The sequence below is a fragment of the Ranitomeya imitator genome, chromosome 1, assembly GCF_032444005.1.
Source record: "Ranitomeya imitator isolate aRanImi1 chromosome 1, aRanImi1.pri, whole genome shotgun sequence".
In the NCBI taxonomy this organism is placed as follows: domain Eukaryota; kingdom Metazoa; phylum Chordata; class Amphibia; order Anura; family Dendrobatidae; genus Ranitomeya; species Ranitomeya imitator.
The window spans coordinates 1,236,558,380-1,236,578,567 of NC_091282.1; the positions used below are offsets into that span (position 1 = coordinate 1,236,558,380).

Below are 20,188 nucleotides of genomic sequence, written 5' to 3' on the forward strand. Positions count from 1 at the left end.
TCCTGAGTTACCTCCTGTATTATACTCCAGAGCTGCACTCACTATTCTGCTGGTGCAGTCACTGTGTACATACATTACATTACTGATCCTGAGTTACAGCCTGTATTATACTCCAGAGCTGCACTCACTATTCTGCTGGTGCAGTCACTGTGTACATACATTACATTACTGATCCTGAGTTACATCCTGTATTATACCCCAGAGCTGCACTCACTATTCTGCTGGTGCAGTCACTGTGTACATACATTACATTACTGATCCTGGGTTACATGCTATATTATAGTCCAGAGCTGCACTCGCTATTCTGCTTTCCTCTCATATGACACTATTTCTGCAGTGTCATGATCAGCTCTGCTACATTGTAATGTATAAAGGGAAGTAGTTGCAGGGAGTGATGGCCAATGAGAAGCTGCCAGACACGGAGCGCCTCCTGTATGATGCGGGGGGGCCGGGCCGGTGTCGGTGCTGCGTTCTGTGATGTCTCCTGTAATTGCTCCGGGAAGTATCAGACAAAAGTGAAAGCAGGAAGGAGCCGGCGCTGAGACTGGACAGCGGCAGACAGACACGTAGGTGGCGGCGTTCCATTGTGCATAGTCGCGGTGCTCGTCCCGTATGTGCAGCACGTTGTGCGCTGCGGCCTCTTACAGGGCTCCGGCTCTAATGTATTTGCTGTAAATGTATGCGGTGCTGTGACCTTGTGTCAGGATAGTTATCTCCGTCCTGAGAGGGAATCCGTCACCAGGTTTTTGCCACCTAATCTGAGTGCAGAATATTGTACAGACTAAAGTCATCACTTACTGGGCTGCTTGCCGTAGTTTTGATAGTAAGTTTAATTAGCAGGAGATTATCACTAGAGGTCTCCCAGTTAGTTGTCCATAATCATGATCTGTATATAACCCTGTCCCCACCACTGACTGCTTTCTGCCTATGCACAGTGTACATGGAAAGTAGCCAATCAGTGGTTTGGTTGGGGTCATACAGAGCTCCGCATTGGAGAAGTGCTAGATCTGCAGCAGGGAAAACTGATTGCATCAAAGCTGCCGCAAGCAGCCCAGTAAGTGATCCATCGCTGGAGTCAGGGTCTCTGTCCCTCCATCATACTGCTCTCAGATTACACAGCAAAAACCTACTGACAGATCAAGAATGTCACTTACTAGTACGAACACTGCAGTTGGGTCCAGAAATATTTGGACAGGAACACAAGTTTTGTCATTCTAGCTGTTTACAGAAACATATTCAAGATAGTTATATCATCTATAGGGTCTTAAAGTGGCAACTCTCAGCTTTACCGTATTTTTCTGACTAGAGTACAGATCTTACCATAAGACGCACACCAGGTTTAGACAGCAGAAAATAGGAAAAACATATTTTTTATTAATTAAACTTACCTGGCCGTGTAAAGTGGAGGGGTCAAGATCACTAATTTGAATGTACTAGGATAGAATAGGGAGGTAGTAAATTATTCTCTCTGCAGTGTTATACACAACACAGCTCTGCTACATGCACATATAGAAACCTACTACTCCTGCCACATTGACAAAGACACACAGCTCTGCTACATGTACATATAGATGCATACTACTCAAGCCACATGGACCTATAAACACACAGCTCTGCTACATGTGCATACAGTATATACATATGTACACACAGCTCTACTGCGTGCACATAGACACACAGCTCTATCTGCACATAGACACGCACAGCCCTGCTACGTGCACATATGGACACACACAGCTCTGCTACGTGCCCATGCAGACAGGCACATCTCTGCTACCTGTTGTGAATTCTGCTTTTGGGCTCCCTCCGGTGGTTGTAGGTGGTAATGCAGTTGTCCCTGGGCTGCAGTCTTGGACAGGTGTATCTGCTGATTGCAATTCTGACTGGGGTATTTAGGTTTGCAGGACTCATTAGTCCTTTCCAGTTGTCAATGTTTCTTGGGAAGTGTTGGATCTCTCCTGGCTTCTCCTGCTTAGCTGCCAATTCAGCAAAGATAAGTGTCTGTTTCTTTTTCTGTGGCACACAAGCTGTGTGCTTATATTCAGTGCTACTCATTTGTTTTCTCTTGTCCAGCTTAGACTGTGTCAGTGTTTTCTCAGTCTTGTTGGATTCTCTGGAGTTGCAGATATACGCTCCACATCTTTAGTTAGATGGTGGAGTTTTTGTATTTTCTGCTGTGGATATTTTTGGAAGGATTTTAATACTGGCCGCTTAGTATCCTGTCCTATCCTTTCCTATTTTAGCTAGCGTGTGCCTCATTTGCTAAATCCTGTTTCCTGCCTGCGTGTGTTTTTTTCCTCTACTACTCACAGTCAATATTTGTGGGGGGCTGCCTATCCTTTGGGGTTCTGCTCTGAGGCAAGATAGTTTTCCTATTTCCATCTTTAGGGGTATTTAGTCCTCCGGCTGTGTCGAGGTGTCTAGGTTTTGTTAGGCACACCCCACGGCTACTTCTAGTTGCGGTGATACGATCAGGATTTGCGGTCAGTATAGTGACCATCTACTCCAGTGAAAGTTTTCATGCTGCTCCAAGGTCACCTGATCATAACAGCTACCCTATGCTCTACTATGCTTATATACACATACACACTACCACATTCTGCAGTTCCTGATCAGGACCTGTATAGACTGCAGCAGCAGAGCATTTGAAGGACATTCCACTTGATGAACTCTAGCACTATTTAGTCACATCACCTGAAAGGTCCTGGAATTACTGGTAGAAAAGGTCCTGCAGCTTCCGTTCAGTTCCGGCAGCTTCCTCTGATAACCTAGATCGGTGTCGGACACGAGGAGAGAGAGCAGCTCTCTGTAATCGGGAAGGACACCGTGTCATTGTTCCCCATCACGGGAAGCTGCCTGCGGACTATAATATGCAAGCGTTTTAACGTTTCTTGTTAAAAAAAAAAAAAAAAAAATGCGTTTAAGGTTATTCATATACTAATTGTAGTAAGGATTAAAGAGAAGCTGTCAGCAGGATTTTGCTAAGTAAACTACAGACACTGTCAGGTTGCCGCTGTTATACTAATTAAAATGAAACCTGGGGCGAAGAAATCTGTCTTGTGGTTCTTGTGTAATCCGTGTTAGAAGTTTTCAGTTAATGAGATGACCGTGCTCCGGGGCGGGACTGTAGGCAGAGTCTCATCTTCCTGCTCTAAGCCAGAGAAACCAAGGAAAGACCTGCAGCAAAGCATTTGAAGGACCTTCCGTTTGGTTAACCTTAAAGTCATGTGATCGCTGGGCATGGTCATGGGGAACAGAAAAGGGCCTTCTCCAAACTGTTGCCACAAAGATGGAGGCTACAACTGCCCATAATGTCTTGTGCCGAAGCATTAAGATTTCCCTTCACTGCGACTGAGATGTCAGGGTCAAGCCCTGGAATCAAGGCCCTAGCATCAGACAGGAGGTAACGTCCTCCAAACCCAGACTCCTCCATCAGGCGCAGATAAAGAAGTGCGATCCGTCACTGCACAGAACACGTCTCCTCCAGAATCCAGTGGTGGCAGCTTTACACCACTCCATTTGACGCTCCAGCATTGTGCTTGGTGATGTACGGCTGCATGCAGCTGCTCCGCCATGAAGCTCCTGGCGAGGATGGAGTGCTTGTGCTGATGTTATAACATCTGATGTCTCGATCAGTCTGTGACAAAGGAGAAGATTCTATAATCCTTATGTATTAGTAAATGCCACAATCATGTCCTCAATATATCTGTGAAACTGAAGATAAATTGGACAACCCCTTTAAGCATAGGCAGATTCAAAATGAAGTCCTCCTATTTTAGCCCATTAACCTCTATTGGTGAGCATTGGAAGAACAACCTGCCCACCTCCACCAGGTAGACACAGATTGCCTTACATCAGAAGGAATCTGCAGGTTTACTGCTCTTACAGTAAAGAATCCTGAACAATCCTGCACTGTATAAACGTGTCATCCCACCTTAGTGGCTTCACCTTGCATTTAATTTCATTTACCATTTCCAACGTCTCCAAATTCTGCTGTATAATGAAATGTTCCTCTTTTGCTTTAAACAATGCTGAAAGTTTTTATGAAGACAGCCCCATAAGGTGCAACAATCCCACCCAAGGTAGTTAAAGGGGTTGTTTCAGGACTTTGCATTGGACCCGCTGCATTCTTGTGGTGATTGGAACATCACACTGTGTAGTGGCTGTTTTCAGGACCTGCAGCTCAGCTCTGTTCCCCTTTAATGGCTGCTAAGCTGCATTGTCCCAAGATGGATCAGAAGAAGTGTCCTTCTAGCCACCATGACACCTAGCAGCTGAGCAATAGGGGGCCCAGATGCCGTACTCCCACCAATATGATACAGAAGACCTGTTGTAAGGATGGGTCATTAAAGGTTATGGTATCCTTTTGGATCCATTAAATCATTTAAAGGGGCTATCCGGGACTGTGATACTAAAAGATGTTGCCGCCTTCATGGACACCTTTTGTCTGTGACGTATATGCAACAGTGCCACTTGTGGTGCATGTGCCCAGATGTCTTCTGTGATGTATGTGCCCCCCAACCTGTCCTGTGATGTATTTGTTTTCAGCCCCTGCTGTGATGTATATTCCCCCCGCATCTCCTGTGATTCATATGCCCCCAGTGTGTCCTGGGATGCGTGTGCCCCGGCATCTCCTGCTATCCATGTCCCCCAGGGTCTCCAGCGATATATATGTGCCTCTATGATGTAGGTGCCCCTCCATCTCTTGTGAAATGTAAATATAGTAGCCTGTGTCTCCCGTGTAATGTCTATAGAGCACTCTGTGTCTCCTATGTGATGTATATAGAACAGTCTGTGTCTATGTGTTGTATATACTGCAGACCTCCCACTACTTGAGTTTCAGGAATGTTACATGAGCAGTGGTGAACTTCCTCCTGCGAGGAGACCTGCAGTATGTGTTCATTTTGTATCCAAATCCGGTTTTAAACTTCTCCACAACAGTATCACGGACCTGCCTGTTGTGTTCCTTGGTCTTCATGATGCTCTCTGTGCTTCAAACAGAACCCTGAGACTATCACAGAGCAGGTGCATTTATACGGAGACTTGATTACACACAGGTGGATTATATTTATCATCTTTAGGCATTTAGGACAACATTGGATCATTCAGAGATCCACAATGAACTTCTGGAGTGAATTTGCTGCACTGAAAGTAAAGGGGCCGAATAATATTGCACGCCCCACTTTTCAGTTTTTGCATTTCCACAAAAATGTAAAATAACCAATAAATTTTGTTCAACTTCACAATTGTGTTCCACTTGTTGTTGATTCTTCACTAAAAACGTACATTTGGTATCTTTGTTTGAAGCATGATATGTGGGAAAAGGATGAAAAGTTCCAGGGGGCCGAATACTTTCGCAAGGCACTGTAACTCTCTAATTTAATCCTCTCAATATGTAGTGTGCTGGAGGAAACTACTCTTATTTTACATCACTGATGCCATCATGCTCAGTGACACGTATCTCCCCTCTATCTCTGTCATGCTTGCTAATGCCTAGAGTGAAGCATGGTGGTGGCTTAGTGATGCCTACAGTGAACCATGAGGGTGGCTTGATAACGCCTACAGTGAAGCATGATCATGGTTCTGTTACTCTGGGGCTGCTTTGCTTTCTCTGGTACTGGAAACCTGCATTGTGTGGAGGGAAAAGATGGAGTCAATGGGAAAATGATCCTAAGCATTCCTCAAAATCTACTAAGTCTTGGATCCTGAAGAAAATTCTTGAGTGGTCATCAGTCGCTTTGACAGTCTAGGTAAACTCCATAAAAAATGTTTTTAGCTGGATTTCAAAAAGGCAGTTGCAGCAGCAAGTCAAGAATATTAGCGAACTGGAGGCCATTGCCCTTGAGAAGAGGGCTAAGAGTCCACAGGAACACTACCAGAAGCTGCTGTCTGGCTATTTATCACATTTGTATCAGGTCATAACAGCCAGAGGAGCTCAAAGTACTAAAGACTCTTGTCATGAAGACCTGAATAATTCTGAGAATACAGTAAGTCAAGAAGGGTCCGATAACACACTTCTGATTTCTGAACTGATGGACAGAATTTGTTTTCTGACCCCGCTGACTTTTTCTCTTTACTTTTTTAGGGTGAATAATGGGTTTTGCAGAGGACAAGTTCATGGATTATTTGCGAAGGAATCTGACTCGTATTGAGAACATAAGAATTGATGAGCTTTTACTTCCTCTCTCGGCGTGCCTCACCTCAACTACTGTGGTAAGAGTCATTCCAGTGTGATTATCAATATCCGGGTCATTTTCTACTCTTGCACTTAATAGGTTGTCCTATTGATCTTCAGCTCCAGAGCTGCATTCAAACTTCTGCTAGTTTCCAGTAAGCCCTAACTTAGCATCTACCAACATCTTCATGATGCGTCTGTAAAGAGTATACTGTGGTTTATTGAGTACTACATATCCCAGAATCCAGAGCAACTTAATAGTAGGAGGAGGCATAGGAGCCCAGCTACCAATGACACATCGGCTCAGATTCTGAATAGCAGAATGATAAATGCAGCTTTGGATGTAACTGGAGTATAAAATATCTGTTCTACATTTTGAAAAATTGACTTAACATTATACAGTGTATATATTTGGAAGTGTCCAGATAATCTGGGGTACTGTATAGTTGTGACTGCTGTTTATCAGTGCTTTGGAGTGTACAAACTATCACCCAGCACTACATGGTGACAAAATAAATAATACCGTAATGTATCCTGATCAGTAGGGCATACAGCATGGAAATAATGCGGTCATGTAGATCACGTTATACCTGCTCACTCTTCCTGTAGGGACAAAGACCTAACGCATTTCCTATGGCGAGACAAAGACCCGCCCGCTCTTTCTATAGCGAGACAAAGACCCGCCCCTTCATCCTATGGCGAGACAAAGACCCGCCCGCTCTTTCTATAGCGAGACAAAGACCCGCCCCTTCATCCTATGGCGAGACAAAGACCCGCCCCCTCTTTCTATAGCGAGACAAAGACCCGCCCCTTCATCCTATGGCGAGACAAAGACCCGCCCCCTCTTTCTATAGCGAGACAAAGACTCGCCCCTTCATCCTATGGCGAGACAAAGACCCGCCCCCTCTTTCTATAGCAAGACAAAGACCCGCCCCTTCATCCTATGGCGAGACAAAGACCCGCCCGCTCTTTCTATAGCGAGACAAAGACCCGCCCCTTCATCCTATGGCGAGACAAAGACCCGCCCCCTCTTTCTATAGCGAGACAAAGACCTGCCCCCACTTCCTATAGCGAGACAAAGACCCGCCCCCTCTTTCTATAGCGAGACAAAGACTCGCCCCTTCATCCTATGGCGAGACAAAGACCCGCCCCCTCTTTCTATAGCGAGACAAAGACCCGCCCCTTCATCCTATGGCGAGACAAAGACCCGCCCCCTCTTTCTATAGCGAGACAAAGACCTGCCCCCACTTCCTATAGCGAGACAAAGACCCGCCCCCTCTTTCTATAGCGAGACAAAGACTCGCCCCTTCATCCTATGGCGAGACAAAGACCCGCCCCCTCTTTCTATAGCGAGACAAAGATGCACCCCCAGGTCCTGTAGAGCAGGGGTGTCAAACTGCATTCCTCGAGGGCCGTAAACCATGCGTGTTTTCAAGATTTCCTTAGCTTTGCACAAGGTGCTGTAATCATTATGTGTGTAGGTGATTAAATTATCACCTGTGCAGTACAAGGAAATCCTGAAAACATGACCTGTTTGCAGCCCCCGAGGAATGCAGTTTGACACCCTTGCTGTAGAGTGATGAAGACTAGTGATGAGCGAGAGTACTCGTTGCTCGGGTTTTCCTGAGCACGCTCGGGTGACCTGAGTATTTGACTGCTTAGAGATTTAGTTTTCATCCCGGCAGCTGAATGATTTACATCTGTTACATGTGGGGGTTGCCTGGTTGTTAGGGAATCCCCACATGTAATCAAGCAGGATAATAGCTGTAAATCATTCAGCTGTGGCGATGAAAACTAAATCTCCGAGCACTTAAAAATACTCAGAGGACCCCCGAGCATGCTCGGGAAAACCAGAGCAATGAGTATATTCGCTCATTACTAATGAAAACTTGTCCCCACTTCAAGGGCAGAGACAAAGAACCACCGCTGCTTCCTGTAAAAAGGCAAAGATGAGACCCCACTTCCTAAGGAAACACAAAAACACGCCCCTACTTCCTGTTGAGACAAAGACCCGCCTTCATCCGCTGTATAGAGAGAAAGAACTACTAACACTTCCTGTAAAGTGACACAGCCTCGTCCCCACTTCCTGTAGAGATATAGAATCTCCTTTGCTTTCTGTAGACAAACACACAACCTATCCTTCCTGTAGAAAGACAAAAATCCCCCCTCCCTGCTAACTGTAGAGAGATTAAGGCCTGCCTATCCTTACTGTAGAGATTAAGGCCTGCCTATGCTTACTGTAGAGATTAAGGCCTGCCCATGCTTACTGTAGAGATTAAGGCCTGCCTATCCTTACTGTAGAGATTAAGGCCTGCCTATGCTTACTGTAGACATTAAGGCCTGCCTATGCTTACTGTAGAGATTAAGGCCTGCCTATGCTTACTGTAGAGATTAAGGCCTGCCCATGCTTACTGTAGAGAATAAGGCCTGCCCATGCTTACTGTAGAGAATAAGGCCTGCCCATGCTTACTGTAGAGATTAAGGCCTGCCTATGCTTACTGTAGAGATTAAGGCCTGCCCATGCTTACTGTAGAGATTAAGGCCTGCCCATGCTTACTGTAGAGATTAAGGCCTGCCTATGCTTACTGTAGAGATTAAGGCCTGCCCATGCTTACTGTAGAGATTAAGGCCTGCCCATGCTTACTGTAGAGATTAAGGCCTGCCTATGCTTACTGTAGAGATTAAGGCCTGCCCATGCTTACTGTAGAGATTAAGGCCTGCCCATGCTTACTGTAGAGATTAAGGCCTGCCCATGCTTACTGTAGAGATTAAGGCCTGCCCATGCTTACTGTAGAGATTAAGGCCTGCCCATGCTTACTGTAGAGATTAAGGCCTGCCCATGCTTACTGTAGAGATTAAGGCCTGCCCATGCTTACTGTAGAGATTAAGGCCTGCCCATGCTTACTGTAGAGATTAAGGCCTGCCCATGCTTACTGTAGAGATTAAGGCCTGCCCATGCTTACTGTAGAGATTAAGGCCTGCCCATGCTTACTGTAGAGATTAAGGCCTGCCCATGCTTACTGTAGAGATTAAGGCCTGCCCATGCTTACTGTAGAGATTAAGGCCTGCCCATGCTTACTGTAGAGATTAAGGCCTGCCCATGCTTACTGTAGAGATTAAGGCCTGCCCATGCTTACTGTGATACCTAGACCTGCCTTCCCTTCCTGTAGAGACAAAAACCCACCCCCAATTCCTGTTTACTATAAGTGAAGGCAGGTCTTTGTATAGAGTAAAAAAGACTTCTTTCTGTAGAGACACTAGCCTTCACCTCCTGTAGAGACAAAGGCCCAACTCAACCTGGAGAGACCAGGCCCTTCCCTCACTTCCTGTAGAGAGGCAAAGAATCACTTTCACTTCCTGTAGCAAGATAAAGACCCGCCCCCTACTTCCTGTAAGGCTTCTTTCACATTTCTGTCTTTTTTCACAAACCAACGTATTTTGACGTGTGGAGAAACAGGATCCTGCAAATTTGTATGCAGGATCCTGTTTTTTCCCATTGACTTGTATTAGCGACGTATGGGCACATGTTATGTCCGTTGTGCACTGGATCCTGTGCATTTTGGCGGACCGTCGTCTGCTAAAAACGTTCAAGGGAACGTTGGATCCTGTGTTTCCTACTGAGCATGCCTGGCAGGAAATCTCTCTCTCCTCCCCGGGATTTTACACTTTACCTTCCCGGACAGCGGACCCGTTGAAACACTGCATCCACTGCGCACGTTATCCACTATTTCACAAACGTCTGCGGTACATTGCGCCGACGCTTTGACAGCAGACTACTGGCAGAAATGTGAAAGAAGCTTTAGGCCTCTTTCACACTTGCGTCGGTACATGTCTGTCGCTATGCGTCGGGCCGACGCACGTTGTGAAATTTGTGCACGACGAGGGCAGCGGATGCAGTTTTTCAATGCATCCGCTGCCCATTCTGAAGAGGAGGAGGGGGCGGAGTTTTGTCCGCGCATGCGCGGTAGAAAATGGCGGACGCGACGGACAAAAAAGTGTTCACTTGAACGTTTTTTTTCGTGCCGACGGTCTGCCAAAATATGACGGATCCGTTGTACGACGGACGCGACGTGTGGCCATCTGTCGCGATCTGTCGCTAATACAAGTCTATGGGTAAAAAACGCATCCTGCGAGCACATTTGCAGGATCCGTGTTTTCCCAAAACGACGGATTGCTAAAAACGCAAGTGTGAAAGTAGCCTAACCCGCCGTGGCTGTCTCTGCTGCTAGAGATGAATTACACTTTAACAGGCCGCGTAGAGCAGGTTACACAGAAGGGGCACACCTAGTGTCAAGGTGTCTGAAAGTACAGCAACCATTTAACCCCTTTTTAAAAGAGGTATTTTTGGTTTTGCATTGTCAATTTTTGCTCCTCTTCTTCCCAGAGAAATAACTTTTATTTTTTCCCCGTCAATATGGCCATGTGAGGGCTTATTTTTTGCGGGACGAGTTGTACATTTCAACAACAACATTGGTTTTAGCATGTCGTGTACTAGAAAATGGTGAAAAATTCTAAGTGCGGTGAAACTGCAAAAAAGTGCAATCCCACACTTTTTTTGTGTTTTGGCTTTTTTGCTAGGCTCACTAAATGCTAAAACTGACCTGCCATTGTGATTCTCCAGGTCATTACGAGTTCAAAGACACCAAACATGTCTAGGTTCTTTTTTTTTTTTTTTATCTGAGTGGTGAAAACCAATACCAAACTTTGTTAAACAAAAAATTCCGCCATTTTCCGATACCTGTATCGTCTCCTTTTTTCGTGATCTGGGGTCGGATGAGGGCTTATTTTTTTGCGTGCCGAGCTGATACTTTTAATGATACCATTTCGGTGCAGAGTCGTTCTTTTGATCGCCCCTTATTGCATTTTAATGCAATTGTCACGGAGACCAAAAAAAGTAATTCTGGCGTTTTGACTTTTTTTTTTTTTTTCCCACTGCTGGGGCCCACATCAAAGGGAGTGACTCTGACATCAGTGTAAACTTACGACCAACATCTGAGAGGGGTTAAAGTTCTGTCACAAAAAAACAAAACCTTGATTTCTTTTATTCCCATGACAGGGGTGCTAAGTAACCAATAAAAATCAAGCTATCATTTTCCTAGCAGGGAAAAAAAGGAATAAAAAAATTTGGATTTTCATTATGACAATACTAATAAGCTGTCTGAGCAGAGAACCTGCAAGTTTTGTCATGGGGATTTACAGGAGCTTCTCACAAAATTAGAATATCATCAAAAACTTAAATTATTTCAGTTCTTAAATACAAACAGTGAAACTCCTATATTATTATATAGTCATTACACACAGAGTGATCTATTTCATGTGTTTTTCTGTTACTGTTGATGATTATGGTTACAGCCAATGAATACCCAAAAGTCATCATCTCAGTAAATTAGAAAACTTTATAACACTTGCATTAATGATTTTAAAATCTGAAATGTTGTCCTACTGAAATGTATGTTCAGTAAATGCCCTCAATACTTGGTCGGGGCTCCTTTTGCATCAATTAATGCAGCGTGGCATGGAGGCGATCAGCCTGTGGCGCTATGGAAGCCACAAAATCAGGACTATAAGGTCATGGACTTCTTGTCATGTACATCCTCCAACGTGGTGTACATGATGCAATGTACCAGGTGCCCTGGAAGTATATTGGGGAAACTGCAAAAACTACAGACTAGGATGAATCTACAGACACACAATCAGGAATAATAATAATAATTTTTATTTATATAGCGCCAACATATTCCGCAGCACTTTACAATTAAGCGGGGACATGTACAAACAATAAATTCGGTACGAGTTAAGACAATTTAAACAGTGACATTAGGGGTGAGGTCCCTGCTCGCAAGCTTACAATCTACAAGGAAATGGTGGGACACAATAGGTGAAAAGTGCTTGTTATTTCAGGTCTGGCAATTATAATAAATAGGGATTTTCATACAAAGCTGCATGATCCGGTCATCAGCCCGTGTGTTTAAGTGCAATAGTCAAGTACCAAGTGCAGTTATCATGTGCATGGAGGGTGTGGAGACAGATGAATAGTAGGTGCAGATTCACATGCAGATAATATTTGGAAGGAGAGAACAGGACAAAGTTAGTTTACTGAGTGGTTGATGTGGTAGGCTTGTTTGAAGAGATGGGTTTTTAAAGCGCGCTTGAATAGGTCGGGGCTAGGTATCAGTCTGATCGTCTGGGGAAGTGCATTCCAGAGAGCTGGCGCAGCACGAGAGAAGTCTTGGAGACGGAGGTGCGAGGTTCGGATTACGGGGGATGTTAGTCTTAGGTCATTTGTACAACGGAGGGCACATGTAGGGCGATAGACGGAGATGAGAGAGGAGATATAAGGCGGTGCAGAACTGCGGAGAGCTTTGTGGGTGAGAGAGATGAGTTTATACTGGACCCTGTAGCGAATGGGTAGCCAGTGTAATGACTGGCACAAGATGGAGGCATCGGTGAAGCGGCTGGACAGAAATATGACTCTGGCTGCCGCATTCAAGATGGATTGGAGAGGAGAAAGTTTTGAAAGAGGGAGACCGATCAGAAGAGAGTTGCAGTAGTCCAGACGGGAATGAATAAGAGCGACAGTAAGAGTCTTAGCAGTTTCAAAGGTGAGAAAAGGTCGGATTCTGGAGATGTTTTTAAGATGCAGGTGACAAGAGCGAGTGAGTGATCGGATATAGGGAGTAAAGGAAAGTTCGGTGTTGAATATGACCCCAAGACAGCGGGCATGCTGCTGGGGAGTTATGGTTGAACCCTCCAGGGTAATTTCGATGTTGGGTAGAGTGAGGTTAGTAGAAGGGAGAAACACAAGTATTTCAGTTTTGGAGAGATTTAGTTTTCAGATAGAGGGAGCACATGATGTTAGAGACAGCAGACAGACAATACTTGGTATTTAGAATTAGGGTAGGGGTGATGTCAGGGGAAGAAGTGTATAATTGGGTGTCGTCAGCATAGAGATGATACTGGAACCCAAATCTGCTGATTGTTTGTCCAATAGGGGCAGTATACAACGAGAAGAGGAGGGGGCCTAGGACTGAGAAGGAATGAGGAATGAAATGGACACACCAGTGGGAAAACATTTCTCTGGACCTGGACACAGTATGACAGATTGAAAAGTCTTTTGTATTCCCAAATTTTTCTTTCCCTGTGGTCCTTAAAACTACCTTTTAGTACTAACTAATGAATGTTTAATTCTTTGAGGACTCATTTTAACACCTGGATTTGAGTCACTACATGGATACAATTCACACCTCCACCAGATGCACTCAGGATAACTAAGAACATTAGTCCCACTGCCTCTCCATTTGTAAGAAAATGCCTAATTTTATTACCTTGGCTTATCTTTAGGACTCGTCACACTTTCCAACCCCCTGAACAAATGTCCTGCTGTACTATTCTTTAAATGTTGTGCTTATTTCTTATTAATCTATTTGTAATCTCGCCTAAAGAAGGAGCCACTGTGCTCCTAAAGCTGCAAACATATTTTCTGGTTAGCCAATAAAGGTATCGCTCCTAGAATACTTTCGTCATCATTGGGCAGAAAAGTATTCACATCAAAGTAATGGTAAAAAATGGAAACTTGGTAACAGACTTATAAAAAAACAAAAAAAACACCTTACATCCACAAATTTCAGAGAAGGAGATTATTCCCCAAAATGAAATGCCTTTAATAGAGCTAAAAACCACACACAACGTGACTTATTGGGTAGTTAAACCAGGTAAAAACAAGGGCACTAGTGAGAGATGTGTTCAATTTTAAGCACAGCCCTAATGATATTTTGAGACGAGCAATAAACAGAAATTGGCATTTATTGGAAAATGACAAGGATCTCAACAATCTAGCAAGAGACCAATTGTATCATTAAAACTTTGTCAAAATATTGGGGACTTATTAATAAAACACAATTTCTCCTGATATTAATAACTGGCTGGGTAGATCTCGTCCCAAAGATCATTTGAAATGCAGAAATTGCTCTTTTTGCGATAATCATGCAATACAGGGCCCATTTTCAGTGGATTACTAGTTAAATGATGAAGTCAGGGATTTTATAACTTGCAGATCAAAATGGAGTCGGGAAGCCAAACCTCCGACTCCTCAATTTCCATGACTCAGACTCCGACTTCACCAAATGGACTCCGACTCCACAGCCCTGATTGTATGTTATTTTTTGCCCTTGCGGTTACTTTTATATAGGCAAAGCAATTTGTCTCTTATTTATCCGTTTCAGGGAACACTTACACTCGTTACTAAGAAAGGCTCCTGCAGGTTAATTGGTCATGTAGTGGAACAGCACAGTGCTGATCCAAGCACCTTGCTGTTTGCAGGCATTGAAAAATGAATTGTCCAGTGAGAGGTGGAAAACCTAAGTGCCTCTTACAAAGAGAAGCAAAATGAATCATTAACACAAATGCCAATGGCCCACTGGGGCTAAATGACATCTCTGAAGTCTGTTTTTTATTAAAAAAAATAAATAAAAATTTGTCAGCTGATTGAATTATGACATCTAGCACATGTGCCAGGTGTAAGGGAGGTGGTTGCTCGTCTCAGTATGTTTGGACCCACAGAAGAAGCTGGGATAGGCGCGAAACGGCTGCTGTCCTCCTTCACTTCCCAGCTCCCCCTGCATGTTTTCCTTTTCTCAATATTGAAACCTTTGCAGGTGTTTTTTAATTATTCTAATTTACTGAAATAATGACTTTTGGGTTTTCATTGGCTGTAAGCCATAATCATCAACATTAACAGAAATAAACACGTGAAATAGATCCCTCTGTGTGTAATGACTCTATAGAATATAGGAGTTTCACTTTTTGTTTTGAAGAACTGGAATAAATTCACTTTTTGATATTCTAATTTTGTGAGATGCCCCTGTACTTGTATGTATCGCCCATTAACAGTGACCAGTCTATGTATGTTTTACAGGAGAGACTGAACACTTATGTGAGAAATCAGGGCAATCGGAGCACGGTGCTGGATTTCTACCTAGACCTGAGCAGAAGTGACGACTGGGTGAACCATTTCATAAACGCCCTACAATACTGCGGATATGTGGAACTGGCCGAAAAGTTTCAAAGGGAATATTCTTCTCATCGTCCTCGATGTAAGTAAAACTATCAAAACATGTGAAGGTGGCGGCGAAATTCTGCATCTCTTGACAGAAAATGCAGTCGAAAAAAAACTCTTGGTTTGTACTTGCGTTTTTGGTGCAGAGTTTTCCCCACTTATTACTAGGGGTGAAATCTGCAGCAAAAATGCTGAAAATTGACATGCTGCCCCAAATAAGCAACGTGTGCACGAGACCCCAGGACTCTCATTGACATTGCTGGGACTAGGAATTCCTTCAGGGTTTGTGTCAAATTTGTGCGGAAAAAATGCGCACAGCCTCGGGCTACGGTCGCACCTTGAGTATCTGCAGCAGATTTTTCTGCTCCAAATAAACAGCTGCATAACGATAACGTGAACGCTCTTCTGAAACCTTTTCACTTGAGTTTTTTTTTTTTTTTTACCCCGTTCACTTGAAGGAGTGAAAAACACTACAAAAAATGCTGAATACTTATGACTGTGATATTTCAGTTTTTCTTTTTTAATAAATTTGCAAAAATTTCCACTGTGTGTATATAAATAATATATATTACAGTCATGGCCGAAAGTGTTGAAAAGTTTGAAATTGTTCCAGAAAATGAAGTACCTTATTTTCTGGATTATAAGACTTGGGGGTGAAATGGGGGGTGTCTTATAATCTGAATGTAGCTTACCGGCTTTGGTGGATCGGGGTCCCAAGGTCACTGTTAGAGGAAGATTCTGGCGGAGGCAGGAGTGGGACGATTCTGTATTGGAACAATACAAATAAACAGAGAAAAAAAGGCAAATTGGACACAAGTCCAAACAAAACCAGAAAAATAAACCAGAGAAAATTGTTGGCACTCAACTTAATTGGTTGCACATAAATTGGAATGAATGATTGCAATAAATCGCTTCCTATAACTGAAAACAAGCTCCTAGTTCTTACACCTCTCAGCTGGGATTTTGGATGACTCTTCTTTTGCAGACCGCTCCAGGTCTCTCAGATTTGAAGGCGTCTTCTCCCAATAGCAATTTTAAGATCTCTCCACAGGTGTTCAATAGCATATAGATTTGGACTCATTGCTGGTCACTTCAGAACCCTCCAGTGCTTTGTTTCCATCCATTTCTGGGGGCTTCTTGAAGTATGTTTGGGATCATTGTCCTGCTGGAAGGTCCATGACCTAGGATTCAAACCCAGCATTCTGAAACTAGACACTACCAAAAGATTTTTGGTCACAATGTAATCTTAAGATTTGATCTTGCAAAAAGTCAAGGCACCCATAGGCAGAAAGACATCCCCCAAAACATCTTTGAACTTCCACTATATTTGATTGTAGGTACTGTGTTCTTTTCTTTTGAAGGTCTCGTTCTGCTTTTGGTAAACAGTAGAATGATTTGCTTTACTTAAAAGCTCTATTTTTGTCTTATCTGTCCACGAGACGCTTTCCCAGAAAGGATTTTGACTTGTGTACATTTTAGCAAACTGCTGTATAGCTTTGTCTGTCAGCAGTGGTGTCCTCTGGGGTCTCCTGCTATAGCAGGATGGATAGTGTGCGCTAACACTGATGCACCCTAAGCCTGCAGAACAGCTTGAATTTCTTTGGAACTTGATTGGGGCTGCTTTTTCACAATGCAGACTATCTCTCATTGCAACCTTTCATTAATTTTTCTCTGCCGTCCACTTCCAGGGAGATTAGCTACAGTGCCATGACTTGTAAGTTTCCTGATTATGTTGTACACGGTGGACAAAGGAACATCAAGATCTCTTCAGATGAACTTGAAAAATATCAACAATCTGAAAGGTTCCAACAATTTTGGTTCTCAAATCCTCAGTTCTTCTCCTCTTCCTGTTCATGCTTAGTGCGACACACACACATACACACACACACACACACTCTTCTCTCTTTTTTTATCTGGTTTCAGGTGCAATTTCCATATGTTACACCACGCCTGTTACTTGCCACAGATGAGTTTGAACGAGCATCATATGCTTGAGACAAAGTTGTTTACCCACAAGTTTTGAAGGTGCTAACAATTTTGTCCTGCCCATTTTATGAGGTTTTGTGAAATTATCCAATTTGCCATTTTTTCGTCGTTTATTTATTTTTGTGTATTGGAACAACAGTGTGTGTGTGTGTGTATGTATGAAAACTTGTATTTCTCCCAGAAAACGATTGCAAAAACACATCATTTTCTGAAACAATTTTAAGGGTGCCAACACTTTCGGCCGTGATTGTATATATTTATCTTATTTTTGCAGCTCTAGTCTCTTCTCCTCGATCACTTCCTCCATCTTCGAGTGATCGCAGCAAACAACCATCACAGGAAAATCCACAATGCACCTCCAGCCTCCCAGGACCGATGCTCCCATCATCCCATGACACACAGCCAGGTCCATCACCAAAACCAGGTCAACCAGAGCTGGAGAGGAGTCAGAGTTCAGCATCCGGTCATAACCATGAGTTTAGAAGCCTTCCTCCACTTCCATATGATCCACCGGCTCCCACCAGACCCACTCTTAGCCACAGTGTTTCTGAACCTATGCAGTCGGACAGAAGAACATTAGAAGATAAGATGTCCAAAAACCCAGTCCCAGAAACGGCCCAATATCAGGCCAAACCCTATAAGGATGATAATGGGGCTTTTCAGAAGGTAGGTATTTCCACACCCCATTATTTGAAGAACAGATCACTGCAAAGTTGTGTACCCGTTATATAAAATGACAGGAGTATAGGTGGTGGCAAGGCTGCAATCACACAAAGGCTCCGGTGACTCTAGCACCTTCTATTCAGTGAGGATGATCTATTGAAGGATAATGGCCGCCTGTTCCACTCATTGAAGTCTTCAAACAGAGGCTGGACAGACCTCTCTGAGATGGTTTAGTGAATCCTTCATTGAGCAGGGGGTTGGACGAGATGACTCAGGAGGTCCCTTCCAAATCTACCATTCTATGAGTCTATAATTCTACAGGCTTACATATACAGTGTAACAAGTAGCAAACTGAGCTATACTCACAACGGCAGGTTCAGCGGTCTTTGTGCTGCTATGGTACCAAGACAGTCAAAATGAGACTGCTAAGTGATTGGCTGCAGTGGTCATTAACATTACAATTATTATGTTATCTCTGTAGCCTGTCAAAGACTGTATGCAGAGGGTCTTATGGGGTATTCCTCATATATGGTAGTTCTTCAGAGGTATTCCTGGAATATGGCGGGTCTTGTGGGGTGTTCCTGGTATACTCTAGTTCTTGTGGGTTGTTCCTAGTCTATGGGAGGATTCGTGGGATTTTTTTTTTCGATAGACAGTAGGTTTTGTTCAGTTTTGCCAACTCATGGCATTTCTTGTAGGGTCTTTCTTGGTAGATGGCAGGTCTTGTAGGACCTTAGCATATGCTGGCAGCATGCCACAAGACATTCTGTGTAATAGCAAGTCTTATGGGGTGTTCCTCGTGTACCGCAGGTCTTGTTGGATTTTCCCATTTTATGAAAGGTTCCTGGTATACGCCATATTGTATACAGAGAACACCTCACATTTGCCAAGTGATATCGGTGTTCCCAGTGTACAATAGATCTCGTACAGTTTTCCTGTACGGCAGATGTTGTAGGGTGTTCTAGTATATGGTAGGTCTTGTGGTGTGTTCCTGATATATGCCAAGTCTTGTAAGGTGTTATCAGTTTACAGCAGGTGTTGTAGGACATTCCCATTATACACTAGGTAGTGTGGGGTGTTCTAAATATACTGTAGGTCTTGTAGGGTGTTCCCAGTATATGGCGGGCCTTGTGGGGAGTTCCCGGCATACAGCGGATCTTGTAGGGTGTTTCTGGTATATGGCATGTCTTTTGGCGTGTTTCTGTTAAGTCTTGTGAGATGTTCCTAGTACATAGCAACACAATACAAGATCTAGGATCTTCTAGGATTTTCAACATATACAGTGGTTAGTACGTACCAATACTGGTGACCTGGTCATTGGCACATGTAGGAAACAAAGGGTAGCCCATCTGGTCCCAGAGAACTTCTGTAGCGGAGTAGACCAGTTGTGGTGCACTTGTAGATCCATGTCCATTACAGTAAGCACCTGCAATGGAGCCTTGATCATCAGAACTGTGCCATGAAGTAACAAAGGTGGCCGAGTCTGGTAGATCATGTCTCGGCTTACAAGGTCCATGTCTCATCACATGATGGCTGTAGTGGAGGCAAATACATATTTCCTGATTAAATCTGTAAACACAGCACAAAGAAAAGGTATTGTGAGTGTGCACCCCAGGTATGAAGTAGTTATGTAATGCTATGTTCATTCTTCCTAATAAGGTTCCAGAGAATGGCACTTATAGTCCTACAAGCGGTGACCGAGGGGCTGGCAACAGGAGACGTCATCCTGCCCAGGACGAGAGAGACGCATTTCCATCCCAGGTCTGGTATTTTCTTTGTGGTTTTAGGGTTTCCTCATTACATATTTAACTGATCACAAAGTTTACCTGCTAGGACCTCCGGTGATTGAATAAAATCTAGGGTAGAACCTGGAAGTGTTTCGTTTCCCTGCAGCACCACCACAGGAGAAACGAAGTATTACACAATGTCTACTAAACTCAATGGTTGTGTAATGCAGGACATGAGGTCCTCCAGAGAGAGGGACGGTCTTTTTTTTTTTTTTTTTTTTCTCAAATAAATTTTTATTAATTGACATGTTACATTCTCATTTTCAATACAAAGTTGTTGTTTTTTCCCCCTTCAAACAACCCCCTTCAATCCCAACACCCCCCACCCCCACCCAACAAAGCAGCTCACCTTGCTTAGCACCTCCATCATTAAAACAATAGAATAACTAATCCCTCAGCCAATAATGTAAGTCACATTTTACATTGCCATTAATTAGGGACCTTAATTCACTCAATTTCTATAACACCCCTATCCCACGGCAATCCACGGAGACCACAGTTTATTGAACATTTCAATTTTCC

At 43.7% G+C, this 20,188-nt stretch overlaps 1 protein-coding gene across 1 annotated transcript in view; it reads left to right on the forward strand.

Moving 5' to 3' along the window:
* Window positions 1-441: 441 nt before the first annotated feature.
* Window positions 442-20,188, forward strand: part of MAVS (mitochondrial antiviral signaling protein) — a 34,016-nt gene continuing 14,269 nt past the window's right edge. The window contains exons 1-5 of the mRNA XM_069745147.1: window positions 442-566; window positions 6,086-6,213; window positions 15,090-15,267; window positions 17,491-17,882; window positions 19,539-19,640. Coding sequence (XP_069601248.1) covers window positions 6,094-6,213; window positions 15,090-15,267; window positions 17,491-17,882; window positions 19,539-19,640 — 792 coding nt within the window. The 5' untranslated portion in view covers window positions 442-566; window positions 6,086-6,093. The remainder of the gene's footprint in view (window positions 567-6,085; window positions 6,214-15,089; window positions 15,268-17,490; window positions 17,883-19,538; window positions 19,641-20,188) is intronic.